The sequence below is a fragment of the Mustela erminea genome, chromosome 14, assembly GCF_009829155.1.
Source record: "Mustela erminea isolate mMusErm1 chromosome 14, mMusErm1.Pri, whole genome shotgun sequence".
Taxonomy (NCBI): Eukaryota; Metazoa; Chordata; class Mammalia; order Carnivora; family Mustelidae; genus Mustela; species Mustela erminea.
Window position 1 is genome coordinate 78,780,344 of NC_045627.1, and position 19,683 is coordinate 78,800,026.

Here is a 19,683-nt window from a genome sequence, read left to right on the forward strand (position 1 = left end):
AGAGCGCTGGTTCCTTCCACCCTCTAGAAGGGCCTCCAAAGCTGCAGCGGTGTCAGTACATCTGTTTCTGTTCTGCTTATAAAATGGAGGTACTTGGAAATCAAAGGTGGGTCCTTACCCCTCAGGAGTGAGGATTACAGCTCCTGTGATCCCACAGGCACCGGTGCCTGTCTTAACCAGACCGCCCCCTCCAACCTCCCCTTCTCCTCGGTCTAGCACAAAGTGTAGACGACTACAGCATCCAGGGTGGGGCCAGCTGCCTCCCCAGTCCTTTTACGAAAATGCCAGGTACCTACCGGGTCTCTAGTGTCCCCTGTCCAGGGTGACATGCTCTGGCTGGCCCCAGAGGCCCAGGACCCTGCTCCTAAGTTCTGAGTCCTAGGCTCTGGGGCTGGACTCTTCTGTCCCCTCTCCTACTGGGGGGTGACTGTGGGAGGTGTCCCCTTCCCTCCTGTTTCCCCACCCCAACCCGAGGGGACCCAAGGACCTGCCGGTGCACCCTGCTTCATGCTCCCCGGGGGAGAGGAGAGGAATGGTGAGGTTCTGAGCGGCTTCCCTGGAAAGGGATGTGTCCCTGTCTCCCAACACCCTGTGACCCCTTTCCCTGGCACTCTCATCCGGCAGTCGTCATGTCCTCAAGGCCAATCTCAGGGGCAGTGAGGCTCCAAGAGCAGCTGCAGCCCCTTCCTGGGGGTGAAAGCTGTAATCTTGGCTCTGACCTTAACCTCAGGACCCTTGACCTCTCGCTCTGGGGCCCCTGACTTCTTCCCTTGGCTCCCCGGCCGCTTCACCCAGGCCACCTGGGATGGCCCGGACGCAGATCCCCGGAGGCCCGCGCAGGTCTGGGCGGGGGCGCCGAGGCCGGTTCTGGAAGGCGGCGCCCTCCCGCCCCCAGCTGCCGTGACGTCAGAGCCGGACCGGGTAAAGTGAGCGGCGGCGGCGGCGGGGCGCTGGGGCGGAGACGCAACCGGGAGCCGCGCGGACGGACGGAGCCCACGGCACAGGGCGGACAGCCGCAGGCGACCCCGAGGTAACGGGGGAGGCGGGGCGGCGCGGGGACAGCGGGGTCCGGCGGCGAGCGGGGACGAACGCCAGCGCCGCGCGGGGGTCTCCGGGGCGAGCCGGGGCGCCGGACGCACGGGGCGCGGGGTCCCGCGGCGCCTCCCGAGCGCTCGATGGGAGAAGGGGGACCTCGGGGGCGGTGGACAGCGGGGCGGCAGCCCGCGGGCCCCAGGTTCGGGCCCCGACGGCGCCCGCGGGCGTCCTGGGCGGGAGGGCAGGTGGCCGGAGGACGCCGCCGCCGCAGGTGAGCCGAGAGTGGGACGTCGGGGACCCGACGGGGCGCGCGGCTCGGGGGCCGCTCCTCCTGCCCGGATGAGGTCGGAGAGCTGCGGGTGCGGGGAACCCCGGCCGGCCGCGGCCCCTCACCGCGCGCCGCGCCCGCAGCCCCGCCACGGAGCCATGGCCCTGAGCGAGCTGGCGCTGCTCCGCTGGCTGCTGGAGAGCCGTCACTCGCGGAAGCTCATCCTGTTCATCGTGTTCCTGGCGCTGCTGCTGGACAACATGCTGCTCACCGTCGTGGGTACGTACGGACTGGGCGGCCCCCGCCCCGGGGACCCCTTCCCTGGGTGTCCCCCGCCCCACACTCCCATCTGAGCGCGCTCCGGGAAAGTCGGGAGAACACATTTTGCAAAAACCTCTCCTTCCTCCCTTTCCCGAGTCTGCCGCCCTGCAGCCGCGTTTTGTGGCTTCGTTTTTCTGCCCTTTTTTTTTTTTTTTTGTGGCTTCGTTTTTCTGGTGGTCAGGTCAAAGAATGTGGCATCTTGTTAAGACCCAGAACTTGTGTTTCCTCCTGATAATTTCCTGCTTCCCCCTGCCTACTTAGACCACGATGAGAAAGATTCCTACTAAGAACCAGCCAGTCCCTGGTGTTCAAAATAATGTTAAAGTAATTATTGTGCTGGCCCGCAATGTGGGTTAACAATTCAACCTCACATTTAAAGGAACAAGTCAACATCCCTCCCTGCAAAGAAGGAAGTGACACCTAAATATACCTTATCAGTGGGTGGCTGGAGATTGGAACGTTTCAGGATCTTTTCAAAAGCAATTTGAACAGTGTTGGTTTCAGTCTTTTCCCTATAGTGGATTTTTGATAAACAATTAAAATCCAGGTCTCTTAATTAGCCCCATTAATAGCAGAGTGTTTGGTGCGTTTTTCCTTAATGTCCAAATTTTTAATGAATATATATATGTATATTAATTCAGATTCTCAGGCGTGAGTTATTCCGCGCCTCTCCGTTGCCGGTTCTCACCTCCAGGATTACCAGAGTAGCGGGGCTCCTCGGAGTTCAGTAACAAGGACCTCGCCTCTCCTTTGTGTTCAATGATCTGTTGTCCTACACATGCCCACGGCTGCTTTTACATCAATTTTCCTTTGCCTTTATAGAGGTCTCAGGAATTTTTACACTTTCCAGGTTGTATGAGAAATTGTGGACTCCCACTCAAGTCGTACATGAAGCGGGCCTGTTGCAGAATTTCCAAATTATTACTTCCTGTGGCTTTATCTTCCCCTAAGTCCCATCATGAAATTTTGATTTCTATTTCCTGGATTCATGGACTGAAAGGTCTTTCTGAGCCTCTCTCGGAAGAGCTCTCGTTGACCCCCAGGTCAGCCCTGAATAGACTTCAGACTCCGTTTTGCTTTCCTAACCTATTCCTGGGAGGGAACCCCGTCAAGGAGACGTCCCACATTGGCGCAGAATCCCGGGCAGGTCCCTTCTGCATAGGAGCTGGTCCCGAGAGGAGCCGGAGCTCTCACAACCTCCTGGGGCTTTGTTTTCTCCCCGGAGCTCAGCACGGGGGGGGTGGGGGGGGTGGGTGGGGGGGTGGGGGTGGTGTCTCCTCCCAGGGGCAGACCTGTCTGGGCCTCCTGTGGCATTCGATGTGCCCTTAGCTTTGCAGCCCTTTGACCTGGGGAGGGGGGCTTCCTTGCAGCCGCAGCCTCCCCGTTGTGTTTTTGTCCACAGTCCCTATCATTCCAAGCTACCTGTACAGCATTAATCATGAGAAAAATAGCTCCGAGGTCCAGACCGCCAAGCCCGTGCTCACGGCCTCCACCTCAGGCAGCTTCGAGAGCATCTTCTCTTACTACGACAACGCCACCATGGTCACGGGAAACAGCACCCGAGAGCTTCACAGGGGGCTGCTACGGCCGGCCGCCACGCAGCACACGGTGACGAACACCTCCACTGCGCCTTCGGACTGTCCCAGCGAGGACAAGGACCTCCTGAACGAAAACGTGCAAGTGGGCCTCCTCTTCGCCTCTAAAGCCACCGTCCAGCTCCTCACCAATCCCTTCATAGGAATGTTGACCAACAGGTAGGCTCCGTTATTTTGGCCAAGGAGGGTTTTTTTCCTTTGAATTTTTTAAAAAAGATTTTATTTATTTGAGAGCACACGTGCGCCCATGTCGGGAGGAGCAGAGGGGGACCCGGGAGAAAGAATCCAAAGCCGACTCGGCACTGAGTGCAGAGCCCCACACGGGGCTCGATCCCATGACCCTGAGCACGATGCAAGAGCCGGAGCTTAACTGACCGGGCCACCCAGGCACCCCTGGCCAAGGGGTTTTATATTTCTATCGTTCCCAGGTTATTTCTCCCTGGGGTTCTGTTTCTTGTTCACTCATCAGAAGGTAGAAAAGCAGCGGTGGTGGGTGAGCCGGGGAGAGACCATCTCCTCTTCCTTTTGTTTCTTTCCTTCATCACGATTGTGCATTTGTTATCCCCCCTGTTGGTCAGAAGGTAGGAAACCTTTGAAGGAAAATAAAGGGACCCTCCCCAAGTGGGAGAACTTGGATTCTGTCTACATGCCGGATTTCATTAGTGCAGTGGCCAGACTTGCCCCGGGGCAGCAGGAGCTCTGCAGACGCCGGGGCATCATCATTGGATTCTGTATGTCACTTGGATTTGTCTGGTCTTCTCCCTCGGGTCATCCACTTCCCTGTAGAGAGCGAGGGTGGTTTGGTTTCCAGCGGACGTGGTGAAGCCTCAAGATGGGGTGTGGGATGTGGGGAATGTGGAGAAAGACCAGTATTCCTGCTAAGTAGATGGAATCTTCTAGAATGCTGAGGCCATGGGAAGTGTAATCAGCTCCCCGGCCCGTTACTGAGCTGGGTCCACATGCACAAAGAGAAAAGCGAGGCTGTTTTCTGGATGAGTCAAACCATCCAATAATGCCCAAAGTAATGCCCCAAGCTAGCTTTAGGTTCATCTGGATGTTCTGGACTTTTTTTTTTTTTTTTTTTTTGAACCATCTCCTAATTTTGAATAATTGTTCCCATTTCCACTGTCAGTGGCCACCTGGCTGGGCCATCACAGCCAAGGTGGCCCAGCTCTGCCTGTTGGGGGCTCAGTGCTGAGGATGGGGGGCTTGCTGAGAAAAGGGAGAGGCAGCCCCTGTGGACGTCAGCTGCAAAGAGGGGGAGCTGGCATGGTGCGAGTGGGGGCCGGTGGGTTGCCATGTGCTCACCGTGGCCTTCAAGGCAGGAAAATGGTAGAGAGGGGGGTGCCCAGAGGCCTGGGGGTGGGGGTGGGCTCTGAATAAGGAAGGCAGGGCAAGCGGGATGGGCTAGGGCAAGGCGGGAAGAGACTCCAAGGGCCAGGCCGAGAGAGGAGGGGGGTTTTGTTCAGGGTTAGGGGACACTTGGGAGCCACTAGAGGTTCCAAAGCCAAGTTGAAGAGTCTGGGAGCCAAGCCCAGTTTGCAGTAGGTCAGCCTGGCACCCCGTGGAGGCTGGGAGCAGGGACATCTTTACCTTGACCCAGGCTCTGGTCTGCAGTAGGGGAAACAGGCCCGGCTTTGTTACTCGCAGGACCCTTTGTTCAAATATTATTGAGCATCTCGAGACTGTAACGACGGCATTAAAGCAAGCACAGGGCCCTTGTGAGAGTGGGGCTGGCTCTGGGACAGAGAAGAGGAGGTTTGTTGAGTGGGGGGGCCGTGGGGTGGTGGCAGAGGCTTAGAGAGGCGTATCTGACTCCCCCCAACCCCCTCAGGCAGCCCCGAGACGTGCACACAGGTTACTGTCACCTACTGGTGGCCACTTGGCTGGAAGCCTATTTTAAGCTTTTGCAGCCTGACTCTCTGGGCAGGGTAGTGGTGCCCCTGAATAAATTTTAACAATCCCAAGCCCCACCCCTGCTGTCTGTGTCAAGCAGCGTTATGAAGCTGCCGGGTTAACACGGGCTGAGCACGGGAGCCTCGCAAGGACGGGCTGACTGGGAGCCCACCTCGAAGCAGGGTTATCAAGGCGCCATTTGCAGGTGTCCTTCTCCTTCAGGAGGAAAACCAAACAGCCATCGCAGGGTTGTTTTTCTCCACCTCCAAGAGTGCTTCTTAAAATGCATCTGGTGTAATTGCAGAACACGTCTCCGGGTTTTGTGTTCCGAGAAAGCGAACAGCTCAAAGGCTATATGAGCAAAATTGAAGACATTACTGTAATAATGCCTTGTCAGTCACTTGGGCACCAGTCGTCCTAGCTGAGGAGTGTAACACAGCGTTCAGAAACTGGCATGAGCGTTCAATCATCCACATGCAAATGGCAAAGGAAAAGCTTTTTTTAAAAATCCCATTTTTGTTTTTAATGCTTTGCTTACACCCTGGGGAAGAAGCTTGTTTAAAGCCGGTGAGACCTTTTCCCCTATTAAATACTCCAGAGGCTTTGAGACTGTAGCCACCCAAGGCTCCTGTTTGGGGCTCAAAAAAAAAAAAAAAAAAAAGAAAAGAAAAGAAAAGGAAAAAAGCCTTCCAACGGAAACCTAATTTTGTTTTGTGACCTGTGAAATTCGGTCTATTCTTATGATGGGTAATCCACTTTACAATTTAGAGCAAACCTGTAATCCCTAACGGGTTCCCCCAGCTAGTCAGCAAATTGAAAAGCTTCTCTAGTGCTGCCCTATGATATGGAAACGCAATCGAGTTATAATATTGATGTAGTGATTGTCCCTCCAAAATGACCCTGGTTTTTGTGCATTTTTCAGTATTTTCCAAGCCCGGTAGATACGAATTTTGGGAACTTGCGGCATTTCTGGGTGTCCCACAGCTCTGCTCAGAGACCGATCCATTCCTTTTGCTTTAGAGGACTTGCCCTGGTGAGCGCCTGCAGAGGATATAGTCTTTTGACATGATTTGTGCCAATTGCACTCTCAATTATGAACAAGTTGTGTCACTCCCACTTTCAGGGTTGTGAACAAGTGTGTTTAATACAGCATTTTACGGTTGGTTATTATGTTTCTGATTAAGGAACGAGTGGTTAAAAGCCCGGAGCCTCAGAGCTGGAAGGGACTTGATTGAGGGCTTTGGGGCCGGTCCTACCATTTTGTAGGGAAAGGAGTTTACCGCTTGGGAAGAGAAGGCATCCGCCCTGGGCAGCACAGGGCAGAGCCAGTGCCCAGACTCTGTCGGGTGTCTTCTTCCCTTCCCGTTCTTTCCACCTGCTCCGTGATTTACAGTTTTTACAGTTCACGTCTCAGGATCCACAGTGCCCATCAAAATCTGTCCTCCCTGCGTCTGTTGGGGCTCTCTCTGATTGTACCAGGCTGAGCCGGTGAAAGTAAAAGCCTAAACAGTGAGTTGTTGATTGATACTTTTTTTTTTTTTTTAAAAGAGGTTTAGTTATTAGAGAACATGTGCGCATGAGCTGGGGGAGGGGTAGAGGGAGAGAGAATGTCAAGCAGATTCCTGGCTGAGCACAGAGCCGGACCTGGGACTCGATGTCAGGACCCTGAGATCATGGCCTGAGCTGAAAGCAAGAGTCCAGACACTTAACCAACAGAGCCACCCAGATGCCCCATGATGGCTGTTTTTAATCATCAAGTGGGGAGTTTAGAAAAAACCAGTGTGGTTTTTTTGGACATGGACCTTCCCTTGCCTCCCCAGTCTGGGAAGAAATCTTTTTCTAGCCCCTGGTGGGATCTGGCACTGCTTGCCAGCATGTCCGCCGTGGGGACATGTGTGGACATGGGGACATGTGGTGACGTCTGACAGTGGGGAAACGAAAGGCCTCCTACATCCCCAAAGACTAGGGAAGCCCCTGCGAGGCTGGTTGGAACCTCTCCTTTCTGGAGCCCTTTGCTGCAGCTGGGACCCACCCCTCACACGTGTCACGGCCGGACCCTCCTATTCACGGTCAAGATGCCGCTGTCTGAGTGGCTCTAGAGGCCGGTGACACGGGAGGCGGGCTGCCTGTCTGCTGTTGTAAGTATTGGCTAAGAGCCCTCCTTTCAAACCCTGAAAGTAACAAATGACACTTCCTGAGAAATGTTTACTTGCCCATTGGGTTGCTAATATGCAAATTTTATTCCTGTTTGATTTCATCTTCAGGTGTTAATATTTTTATTGAAAAAACGGGTGCCCAGAGAGGGAACGGAAGACCTTTGATTTTTGGCAAGGGTGGTGCTTGCATATCCACCAGCACACTTTCCAAAGCTCGTGGGTTCCATGCGCCTTGGTTGACTTGATTTTTATCTTTGAGGCTTGTGTGACTTCTGATTCCGTTTATTCATCTCACGACAGCAGCTGTGCATCTAGGGAGGGGTAGAAGGAATTCAGCTAGCGGCATCTGTTGTCCTCTAGCCCCGTGACTGAAACTGAGGCATATGCAGACCTACCAGGAAAGTTCCAGGTAGACACACACTGTAACAGCACCTTTATGTCTCTCCCCACAAATCGGGTTAAGAACGGGGCGCCATGGTCTCCCCTCGCTTCCGTAGTAGCTGCCTCTCGAGAACCAAGAGCTATTCCAGATGCACCAGATGGCTGGGGAAAGCGTTAACTCGGGGTGCTGGGGCTCAGCACCCCTGGCTTCCTCCCTCGGTCCTCCTCTGCTCCCTGGTCTGCTTTTTATCAAGCCAGCATCAGTGGCTTAATTTATTTCCATAGTTACCTCGTGTCTTTGAAAGCCGGTTATTTGTCCTCACAAATCTTAGCCCACATCTGAATGACAAGAAGGGAGCCGCAGGGCACAGAGTGGCCACAGAAGGCGGGTGATTCTTTTCTCCTTCGCTTCAGCCGCTGGTCTGCAGTTGGCTTTACGGGAATAAGCAGTGACCTTTTCAGTTCCTCCGCGGACAGCGAAACCAGCTCTTCTGGAGAGGGATCTCCTGTCCTAGATGTTGTTAGGATGGGGTGATCGAGTCTTCGCTTCTGAAATGGAGAGAAGCTGCCTGTGAAATCGGGGCTTCTCACGGGAGCCAAGCCCCCACTTGAGCTGTGTGGCAGGGAACAGGGGTGACCCCCACAAAAGTCAGAAACGCCCGCTTGCACCCTCACTGCGTGCATCTCATAGCTGAGCAAGACAGACCTAAGGGCTAAACCTAAGAATTTTTTTTGCCTATGAAATGATGGACGTCAGCCGTCTAGTGCGTTTCAGCAAATGTAAGGAGTCCCTCTCTTTCCTGAAGTTTACTGTGCCACCTTTCAGAAGATCATTGAAAAGGGAGATGCCACGTCTTGTCTCATATGACGTCGTTTGTACCCTTCTGGGTCCCCTACTCTGTGTCAGGCAGAGGGAGCCTGAGTTTTAACAGCCCTGAGAATTGGGCTTGCATTGGTCTCTATGGCAAAGATAAGCTAGTTGTATTAAAGAAAAAGATATTGATTTTCCGTGATGTTTTAGGGACTGTGGAGTTTCTCCACTGGTGCGTAGGTATATATAATGAACAGAACTTTTATTGCTTTGCACTTTTTCCTGGGGATTCAATATATGACTCTTAGTCTTATTTCGATTGGATTAACTGCTCCCTGATGCCCTATAGAGAATGGCCTTGGGCTGGGATGACGCATAAGGGGAGAGTAATGGGATATTTCGCCAAAGGTTTGCTCTATCAGATGTAGCTCTGCCGAGCGCTGAGATGAGAGACTGACTCAGATCTTCATGACTAATGTCACTTGAGTCTCTGTTTAGGAGACATTGTGGGTAAGGAGAAAGGGCATTGGTGATCGGCCCATCACTCAGTGACCCTGGGGCCCTGGACAACTTTCCTTCGGAGGTGGGCGTTAGTTGGGGGCGCTGGGTCAGAAGAATCGGAAGGTGGAGGGTTCCAGGATGTGCCCATTGTGCCCTGCTGACTTGGGGCTGAGCCCCGGGGCAGAGATGCTGCCTAGTACTTTCTACTGGGTAGCACAATCAGAGGTCTGGTAGGCACTGAACGTATAGGGGGCATGAGTGTCTGGTAATGAGAAGGAAACGCGTGAGCCCGCGGTATCCGGAATGGTTGGCTCGATCTGTCACCATGGTGAGCCACTCTGTCTTTGAACCTCTGCTCTGTCATCCAGCATGAGGGTTTGGAATGGCCAGCCTCTGAGTTTCTTTCCAGTTTGACCATGTGGTTATTCCCTATGTGCTTATTAAAATGCCAAAGGGATTAAAAAAAAAAAAAAACCAAGAACAAAAAAGGCATAGCTGCAGTGGTTTTAAGGCAAATGCAGCACCTGGGTTTGGGATCAAGAATCCTATATAAGCACATACCCCTGTGCACACGGAGCTCCTTGCTGTTGAACTATAGACCAACCATTCCACCCATGCAGTGTGATCTCACGCTTCTGTAACAGACATCCCCACGTAAGTGTATGCCAGCAGGACCGGGCACACCCCAGGCACTCAACATAGGTCTCTTATCCTGAGTTTGGGGCAAGTTACTTAGATTCCTGGCCCTCAATGTAGTCATCTGAAAAATGAGGGTCCTACCAGTGGGAATCACAAGGGACCCCCTCGCTAGCTTCCTACTTATGGCCTTGGGAATGCCAGAGCCTCCTGGTAAGAAGCTACTCAAGATGTGTCCTGCCAGGTGGCCCTGGCCAGTTATCAGGGCTGCAGACTGAGCATCGTGGCCCTGGTATTTCCACCAGCTTTGACAAATACATTGTTTTCCAAGGAGTGTGTTGAAAGGGGGAGAGAAGCCTGTGTTTATTCTAGGGCAGCTACGAGCACTGCCATATTCCATTCTTCCCCCAAGATGTAGAGGAGTTGCTGGGAAAAATGAACTGCTTGTGAGTTCTCTTCTCTGAGCCTCCTGGAAGTTTATTCAGTATCCAGCAGAGCTGTGTAGGGCTTGGGATTGTAAATGGGGTTCTTTTGCCTAAGTGAGTAAAGAGCACAGAGCAGCCAGCTCTTGGCTAGCTGAGGTTAGAGACCCTTCCATTTGATGCCCATCTGAGCTGCTGTTGGAGCTGGCATCCTTGCTGTTTGCCTGGTTGGCTCTGAGCCCCATCTGGTGAATTACAAGCTCATCTCATGTCATAGTAAGGGAAGTTTTGCATGGGACAGTAGGAGGAGGGCTGTCTGGGAATCTGGCATGATTTTGAGATGCTATTTGTATTTTTGCTAGTTTCTGGAGCACATGAAGCAGTTAAAAAAAAAAAAAAAAAAAGGTGTGTGTGGGGGAAGTGAGTATGACCAGGAACTTTTGGAAAGATTCTATTTAAAGCCACATACGTCGTTTGGCTTCCTGGGGAGGTGGTGAAGAGAAGAGCCCTTCCAGGCTGCGGGGCTGCGGACTCAAGACTCCTTGGTCCTCACTTGGCTCCTGTCCAGGAGCGTCTGGGGGTGGGAAGGTTTGGGGGTGGGAGGACACAGAGCCTGGAGATGTTCTGGGCTGTTCTGCCTCGAGCATGGCTGCTCAGCCAGCGTTGAACCCCCTCCCAAGGCAGCAGGGACCAAGAAGCTGCCTTCACTCTCCGTTCCCATGCATAGGCAGGAACCAAGCGGTCTGCTTGCCCGCAGGCACAGAGAGCAAAGAAGGAAGAGAGTGAGGAAGGAAACACTCTCTGGAGCCTCTTCTGTGTCCCCTGGTAGCAGTTGCTCATCCGTATGTCATTCTGTCTTCCCTCCTGCGCGGGCAGGTGGGCGGTGGCCAGCTCGGCTCCCATGGGTGGGCCGGTGTGATCCCAAAGACCAGGCAGGGTCTTCCCACTACCCCTGTCCACCCCGGGGGCAGAGCCCTGTATGGACTGTGGTCTTTGTGAGCAATCAGGGTGTTGAAGTTTTGCACAGAAAACGAGGCCTATTTTTCTAGGCTGGTCCCATTGAGGTCAACGTGGAGATAGACTCGAATATTTTCTTGCATCCCAGAGCCTCTGAGATGTAGCCCCATTTTCTCTGCCGCCAGTTGAATCACTTGATGAGCTTTTACTGGACTCATTCGGTTTCCACTGTCCCTTTGGAGAATCTCTAGCAAAGACAGTAATTAATTAAAGAATTGTTGGTATATTTTAGACATGCTCTGTGTTACTTGCCAATATTGTGTTAACATTTATTGCAGAGAAATTTCTGTTCAGAGTGGCAATCATGAAATGTATTCACGTTCGAGGTAGTCAAACACGGAAAGGTCACACAGGAAGCACCAACTATATGAATTTTCAGAAAAGTTGACCAAACACTTATCCGCCTGATCCCAAAGGGTAGGCAGGAGAGACTCCGTATAAAGCCTTAGAAAAATACAGAAGGTTGCCAAATGTTCCCCATGCTTCTCTTTTGCAGAATTGGCTACCCAATTCCAATGTTTGCGGGATTCTGCATCATGTTTGTGTCAACAATTAGTAAGTGTCTGCTGTTTGCCTTCTGCGTGTGGGTCATGGGTTGGGCTCCAAGGACCCCACACTGGGAATCGAGGCTGCAGCCCTGGGTTTAGGGTGTTGTGTATTGGCCACAGTTGCAGAAGGGGGTCAGTCGAGCAGTTCATGGCACAAAAGCACCATCAGGTTAAGGACTGGCTTCACATGCCCATGCGAGCTGGGGGTGGGAGGTCCCGGTGTCAGCTTGGCACTGACACGCGGCCGGGCCGCTCCCTCGGCAGTGTTCGCCTTCTCCAGCAGCTACGCCTTCCTGCTCATCGCCAGGTCGCTACAGGGTATCGGCTCCTCCTGCTCGTCTGTAGCCGGTAGGTGTGCCAAAGCCCCAGTAAGTCAGGGCCCCGGGGCGGGGGCGGGGGCATCAGCCTTGCCCCGGCTGGCCAGCCCCTTGCAGAATTAGCTGGAATGATGTAGGGAATCATGAGATTAGTGATGGTGCCTGGGGAGGGGTGCTTAGGAAGGGTACTGGTTTTTCCTTGGCTTTGGCTTGGTCTTCCATTTCTGTGAATCTGGCCGATTTGGGAGATCACAGGTCTGGGTTGCAGAGGGAGGGCGGTGAGTCACAGATGATTTATTTGGGTGCTCCCCGGAGAGCTTGACTGCTGCCCGTTTCTTCTCCTGTTTAGGGATGGGCATGCTGGCCAGTGTGTACACGGATGACGAAGAGCGAGGCAACGCCATGGGCATCGCCCTGGGAGGCCTGGCCATGGGAGTGCTAGGTGGGCAAGGGCACCTGGAGGCCTGTCTGCTGTGGGAGGAGGGCCCCAGTGCTCCCCGAGTCCACTCGGAGTTCGTTTGCTTGTTATCCCCTCCGTTCACGGAGCCTGTGAAAACCGGTGGGACCTTCCTGACCTGGGAGGGTGTGGGCTCCCCTGCCTCCACCTCCCAGCCTGCTGGGTGACCTTGGGCAAAAAAAAAAAAAAAATCCCAGACCTTCACCGGTCCAGATGTAAAATGAAGGCTGAAACAGGACAGTCTGCAAAGCTCCTTTCTCTCGGGCCTTCTCTGGGTTACCATCCCTCCCGAGGACCTTCCCACCGTGCTACCTTCCAAGTCTGTCTCTCCCCCGTCCCGGCTGGCGGAGAGGAGACTTGGGTCCTCTGCCTTCTCTGTCGCATTCCCGGGCTTCACGTGGGAGCCCGAAGTTCTGCCCATGCTGGTTGATAAGGACCAAGGTTCTCGCTGACCCATTTTCCTGTGCTCCTTAAGCAGCACAGTTGTGTGGCCTGGGTCTGGTTTCTCTCTGGTGTTTACTTTTGGGGGGACCTTGATATGCTCTTGCCCATGTCTTGGGTATAGAACCGCTTGGAGAAATTGAAAGGGCAACTTGACCTGAATAGAATGTTGGGTGGCCGGCCCAAATAGTTTTTGGAACAAAGTACAGACTCAAACTCAAGGAACAAATGGATGGTTCTGGTGGAGTGGGTGGGGGGGGGGCGGGGATCAGTCCCAGGGCCTGGCGCCAGCCTCTCTCTCTCTTCCTTGCAGTGGGCCCCCCCTTTGGGAGTGTGCTCTACGAGTTTGTGGGCAAGACCGCTCCATTCCTGGTGCTGGCTGCCCTGGTGCTCTTGGACGGAGGTGAGTCCATGTGGGCACCTTGGCCATGACCTTGGCGGCCGTGACCTGTGTCAGCAGGTGACCCACTTCAGCAGGTGCTTGTGCCCACACCTCTTTCTTTTTCTTTTTTCTTTTCTTTCTTTCTTTTTTTTTTTCCCCCTCCCCCCCCCGGCCTCGTAGCTATTCAGCTGTTTGTGCTCCAGCCGTCCCGGGTCCAGCCAGAGGTAAGCCCCTGGGGAAGGAGGGTGCGGCGGTGGCCACATCCACCTTTCTAACCCCTGTTTTCTGCTGACAGAGCCAGAAGGGGACGCCGCTAACCACTCTGCTGAAGGACCCGTATATCCTCATCGCCGCAGGTGAAACTGCCCTCCGTCTCCCCGAGTCTTCTCCACCCAGGCGTGGGGGGTGGATGGTGAGAACCAGGGAGAACCAGAACGCTGGGCCGTAGAGCGTCATGAGCAGCCCAGGGGCTCTACCTGCGTCACGAGGAATGGCTTTCTTCCACCATTAATCTCCGACCCTCAGCCAAGTTCCTCTCCTGGTGTTCATTTGCGGCACAGAGGTCTGGGTCACGGAGATGCCCTGACCCAGAGCTTTGTTTGTGTCGGTGGCTGTCACTGTTGGGCCTTGAACTTCAGGAGGGAGTTGGTGGCCTCACTGCAGGCATCGTGGGCGGGCGGTCTCACTGACCTGGCCGTGCATGAGGAACGGCTGACGGCAGAGCCCCAGAGGACAGCTCCCTTCCCATGGAGCCGTCACGCTGTGCAGCACTGGCCAGGGTGCTGGGAAACCCCCTTTGTCTATAGAAGGTCCCAGCTTCGGGGTCTTGGCCTGGATGGGCTCAGAGGAAGCCCCGGTTCTATGGTTTGTGGGAGGATAATGGGCCTCATTTACCCAAGAAGCTGTCCTGCCAAGACCCTCTCCGTGAGGCGGGCCTGGGACTGCCTGGCAGGCGGCTGGCCTTTTGCTGCCTGGGCCTGCACCCTGGTCAGCAGCGGCCATTGGGGTCGGCCAGGAGAGGGCAGTCCTGAAGTAGCATCAGATGCGGTTAGCGTGCAGTTGGTCTAAGCAGCGGTCACGGGCGCGGCTGGCGCTGAGCTGGACGGTGCCCTACCTGCGAGCGTTCCAGTTCAGCCTCGTCATGCCCCAGGCCGGCTTCCTTGAGGCCTTCTGCTGCTGGATTTGGTTGGGGGGCACCGGGGTCACCCTGGTCTAGACCCTCTCCATCAGGCTAGCTGGCACCAGTGCTGCGAACCTGGTGTGACTTCCTTATGCAGGGGATCTCTCTGTGTCCCTAGCATGATGAGGGGACCGTTCCAGTGCCCAGACACCTATGGAGCCCAGGCTGTCTTGGGCGGAGTGAGGAGCTGTGTGGTGAGAGCGGATTCCCTGCAGCCCAGCGCCCACTGCCTGGGGCTTTCTTTGACCCTCACCGCCTCACCCTGGCTCAGGGAGGAAAGAACCATCCCGCACTTTCGGGTGACCGCATCTCCAGGCAGCCTCGGCAGAGGGAGCCGGGGGTCAGGCTTATCTTACTTGTTCTGGTGGGATTTTAACTTATGAAGGTGACTGAGCAATGACCCAGAGGGATCAGTGCTAGTGAAAGGAACATTTTATTACCATGCCACTCAGGGCCCCCTGGGGAAGCAGCAGGTTGCCTAGGCCAGAGGTTGGCGTGGGATGAGCAAGGCGGGGCTGCAGGCTTTGGGGCTTGGGGCCGTCCCCGGGTGCCTGGCGCCTGGCCCTGGGGAGGTTTGGGGCCGGGGTGTCAGTTTGCTGTGTGAGAGGTGGACAAGGAGGGGTTCAGAGTATGGGCCCTGGATCACAGGGGAGACATAGCGACACTATCAGTTTGACCCTACTTCACAGACAGCAAATAGACCAACTGCGAATCTGGGAAGACAGCAGACGGGTGACGGGAGCCAGTCATGTCCGCATCCTTTCTGTGTTCCATCTCTAACGTCAAGATGCATTAAAAAAAAAACCCTTTCTTCACTACATGAGCTCCTTAATCACCGTTGCACAATGTTCTTTGACTCAGGATTCTGGCAAGTTACAGGTTCCCAGGGATGTGGCCCAGGAAGCTCCCAGCACCACAGGGGAGGTTTCTTCCCTGATGGCTCTACGTTTACCAAGGGTTCTGGTTAACAGGGTGGTGATGGATAGTTGCAGAAATACCCTATAGGGTTAGTTGATTTAAAAAAAAAAAAAATCCCTCAACAGCCCATCTGTACTGAACGCACTGGGTTTGGGGACATCCCAAGCATCTTTAGAGATGTCTGTGTTCATTGCCCAGTAAAACAGGCTCAGGAGCCTCCAGCTGCTGGGGTCTGGTGTGGTCTGGGGGTGGCCCACACTGGTGGGTGTCCTTAGGCAAGTTACTTGGCTAATGAGTTAGAACTCCTTCATCAATAGGTTGGGATGGGTAGTCAGAGGGAGTCTGAGACTCCTTCCAATTCCTTTATGACTCTGGGATTCTAGTTTGAAAACGTTTCTTAATACTTTGTTTAAATTTAATATTTAATTTTAGTTATTAGTATTTCGTTTTAATAGATTTAATAATAATAATATTTGATTATTATTTAGTAACGGTGATGATAGTAATAATAAACCCAACCTTCTCACTCTCCCCTTGACCTGTTATTTATCTTTTCCTGACAAAAGTAGAAGCTCTGGGCCTCCCAGTGGATTATTCTTTTGTGGGCATAGGGGGTTGATTTATTTATTTTTAAAAGAGATTTATTAATTTATTTAGTTGACAGACAGATCACAAGTAGTCAGAGAAGTAGGCAGAGAGAGGGGAAGGGGGAAGCAGGTTCCCTGTAGAGCAGAGAGCCTAATGCAGGGCTTGATCCTAGGACCCTGGGATCATGACCTGAGCCGAAGGCAGAGGCTCTAACCCACTGAGCCACCCAGGTGCCCCAGCATGTGGGGTTTAACTGTGTTTGGCATCAGAGATGCTCAAGACCCAAAACAGAAGCACACTAACCTTCTTCCTCCCTTGCAGGGTCCATCTGCTTTGCAAACATGGGGATTGCCATGCTGGAGCCAGCCCTGCCCATCTGGATGATGGAGACCATGTGTTCCCGCAAGTGGCAGCTGGGTAAGGACCGGAGTGGGAGCTTCTGATTCTAGAACTTTTGTCCCCAGGGCGAGTCCTATCTTTGTAGCCTTGTCAAGCTGCAGGTATCAGGATGATAACATGGTGGTTTCTGTTTGACACTTAATGGGGTCTGTGCTTAGGATAGCAATGCCCTTTGGGGTCTGTTTCAACTCCAGTTTGTTTGTTTGTTTTTTGTTTTGCTTTGTTTTTTAATCATCCCTGACGGATGCAGAATTAGCGTAGAGGCATCAGATCTGGGCAGAAATGAGAGCACAAAAATACATTCAGCATCTCCCCATGTTTCTGAATTAGACTAGTTAAATGTATGTGAACAGCAATAAAATTTATGTGAAAGAGGCTAACAAGCAGGATTTAAGAGGATTAGTTTTTGTTTGTTTGTTTGTTTGTTTTAAGAGGATTAGTTTTAACACTATTTTTTTTTTAAGATTTTTTTAATTTATTTGACAGAGATCACAAGTAGGCAGAGAGGCAGGCAGAGAGAGGGGGAAGGCAGGATTCCTGCTGAGCAGAGAGCCCGACACAGGGCTCGATCCCAGGACTCTGGGATCATGACCTGAGCCGAAGGCAGAGGCTTTAACACACTGAGCCATCCAGGTGCCCCTAGTTTTAATACTTCTAATTTAGAAAGTAGTACATACTTTATTATTAAAAAAAAAAGTATATAGATCAAGGAAGTCGGTCTTAAAATCTCATGTTCATCTTTCCTGCCAGTCCAATCCTCTGTGATATTCATCGTTAATAGTTTTGTGTCTTTTTCCAAATGGTTCTGCATTTATCGCCATGCGTGAGATGCTTAAAAGCCCAACCCAAGTGGGATCTTTCCAATTGTATCACTGTGTGACCTCTTGTTTGTTCATATTTTCATGTCAGAATGGGTTGATGTAATTTTCAAAATTAATTACATTTAAATTTTTATCAGTTACACATGTGCTTAGTGTTTAAATAAAATAACATTATTAGAATTATAGTGAGAAAGCCAGCAGTCTTTGCTCCATGCCTCCCCATCTCCAACCCACTTTCTCAGATTTGATCACCTTCAGTGCTTTTAGATTTTTCTTCTGCTAATTTATTTCTCTAAATAATATGTGTAACTCCTGTTTTTTTTTAAGTTGTCCAATATCTGACATTGTCTACCAGCTCCCTAACGTGGCAGATGGAGATTTAATGCCATTATTCCACCTGAAAATATCAAACAGCCAACTCACCTGTTTTTCTCAACTTCTGTTTTTTTCAAAGTTATATTGTTTGTTGTTAAGATTAGCATTCAGTATTGCCATTATTGTGACTAGGTAAATATTCAAAGAAGAGCTGCAGAGAGTTTCATGGTTATTTCTTTTTACAGACTTTATGTCCATAAAGACTACATTGAAAACTAAGAAAATGGAAAGACTTTTGTTTTTCCTAGAGTTAGTTATTGCCATGTCTTCCCGTTTTCTTAGTTTTCAATGTAGCCTTTATGAACATATTCCCAGACTCTCTGGCAGAGGGGAAAGGCCCTTTAAATATGGCCAAGTACATCAGCAAGCCCAACTCATTTGTGTTTTCTTGTTTGTGGACATTTGTTGCACGTTACTCTGTCTTGCTCCAGTCTGGACTGACTTACTAGGTCATCCAGTATTTGAGTATCTTTCCCTCTCTTCTATTTCCTGTATCCTTCTCCTCTATATTCCTTTCTCTTGGTTTATTCTATCATTATGATGGAGCACATCCTCTAGCTGCTTTCTGAGAGATGGTGAATAGCAGGTAAAGTTTTCAGAGATCCTGCATATCAATAAACATCTTTATTCTCCTATCTGGTTGACTTAGTCTATTTGAGTGTATGATCCTTGGTCGGAAATTTCTTTTCTTCAGTTTTGAGGCCAATGACCTATTGTGCTCTGGTGTCCAGGGTTGCTGTTGAGGAGGCTAGTGTCAGTCTCAGTCCCTATCCTCTGTAAGTGCTGAGAGGCTCTCTTCCTCTCTAGGTTATGTGTGTCCACGATGGTTTTTGCAGTGGGATCTTTTTCATCTGTACTGGACACTTGCTTGGTTAGCCTGTTCACCAGAGAAGCTGCTCCTTTCTGTTCTGGGAAACCATTTTGTATTATTTCTTTAGTTAATCCTCCCCCCTACTCTATTTTCCCTCTTCTACTATTCGTTTTTTTGATTCATTGTTGGAACCTCTGTGTTTTATCCGTTTCATTTATCTTGCCTTTTCTTATTTCCAGGGATTTCTTTCTTTCTTTCTTTCTTTTTTTAAGATTTTATTTATTCACTGGAGAGAGAGAGCTCGCACACAAGTGAGGGGAAGAGGCAGAGGGAGAAGCAGACCTACCGCTGAGCAGTGAGCCCGATGTATGGGGCTCAGTCCCAGAACTTGGAGATCATGACCCAGCCGAAGGCAGAGGCTTAACCACTGAGGCACCCAGGTGCCCCATGCTCATTTCTTAATTTTCATTTTCTAAACTGTCTAATGAATTTTTATAATTGGTGTCTTCATATCTTAAATGTGAAGAGTCCTTTCATATTTACTCTGAGTGGTGTATGTGTGGAAGGGCCACTGAAATAACAACGTCTTACCATTTAGTAGGAAGACTTCCACTCACTTCCCGCCACAGTGTCTCAGGCTATCCCTGGTCTCCATGCTGCCTGGGGCCCCTGGGCTAGTTGAGTTTGGTTTCCCTAAAGAAGCGGTCTCCTGCCAGGGTGAGCAGTTGAGAACTGGGGAGTCCAAGTCTCTTAAACTAGCCTTTCAAACATCTTTCCTGTTGACAGCCTCCCTTACATTCACAGTACCTGGAGCCTTCATTTTTCTGAATGTTCTGGGTTCTGAGGCACAAAAGCTGTTGCTTCTTGTTGACTGCCCCATGTGCAAGTAGAAGGTTCCAGTGTTTTCTGCTGTGTCCCTCACTGGTTTCTCTCTGCTTCTTTCTTCTTCTCACTGCATTTTCTCCTTTTTCTTTTTGTCTGTTTTTGGGCATTGAGGGGGAGGGTGTGGAGCTTTCTTTTGTTCCTTTATTAAAATTAAAACAATTTGGGATGGGAATGGAGGAAAAACCTATAGATATAATCTGCCCTGTTTAGCCAGAAGCCTATCATTCATCTTAATGATTGGATATTGTTCTATTTTAAGGTTATACCATAAATTTTCCACCAGCTGCTATCATTGGCCATTTAGGTTAGTTTTGGTTTTTGCCATTTAGAAACCATGTAGCAAAATATTCTTACATGCATTCCTGTTCATGATTGGAAGTGGAACTGTGTGCAAATTCCTGAAAGTGCAGTGGGCTTTCGGTAATTAGTAACACTGCGCTAACACGAGAACTGTCAGCCTTTCCTAGTTGCATATGTGAGAAGGTTGTTGGGGGGGTGTCTCATTTTGATTTATTTTTTACA

General features: G+C 51.5%; 1 protein-coding gene across 1 annotated transcript in view; it reads left to right on the forward strand.

Annotated features, from left to right (window-relative positions):
- Nucleotides 1-922: 922 nt before the first annotated feature.
- The window catches only part of SLC18A2 (solute carrier family 18 member A2), a 38,010-nt gene continuing 19,249 nt past the window's right edge, over nucleotides 923-19,683 (forward strand). The window contains exons 1-10 of the mRNA XM_032312040.1: nucleotides 923-1,030; nucleotides 1,447-1,582; nucleotides 3,027-3,378; nucleotides 11,536-11,594; nucleotides 11,852-11,935; nucleotides 12,254-12,346; nucleotides 13,116-13,205; nucleotides 13,365-13,408; nucleotides 13,480-13,540; nucleotides 16,192-16,287. Of these exons, the coding sequence (XP_032167931.1) occupies nucleotides 1,462-1,582; nucleotides 3,027-3,378; nucleotides 11,536-11,594; nucleotides 11,852-11,935; nucleotides 12,254-12,346; nucleotides 13,116-13,205; nucleotides 13,365-13,408; nucleotides 13,480-13,540; nucleotides 16,192-16,287 (1,000 nt within the window). The 5' untranslated portion in view covers nucleotides 923-1,030; nucleotides 1,447-1,461. The remainder of the gene's footprint in view (nucleotides 1,031-1,446; nucleotides 1,583-3,026; nucleotides 3,379-11,535; nucleotides 11,595-11,851; nucleotides 11,936-12,253; nucleotides 12,347-13,115; nucleotides 13,206-13,364; nucleotides 13,409-13,479; nucleotides 13,541-16,191; nucleotides 16,288-19,683) is intronic.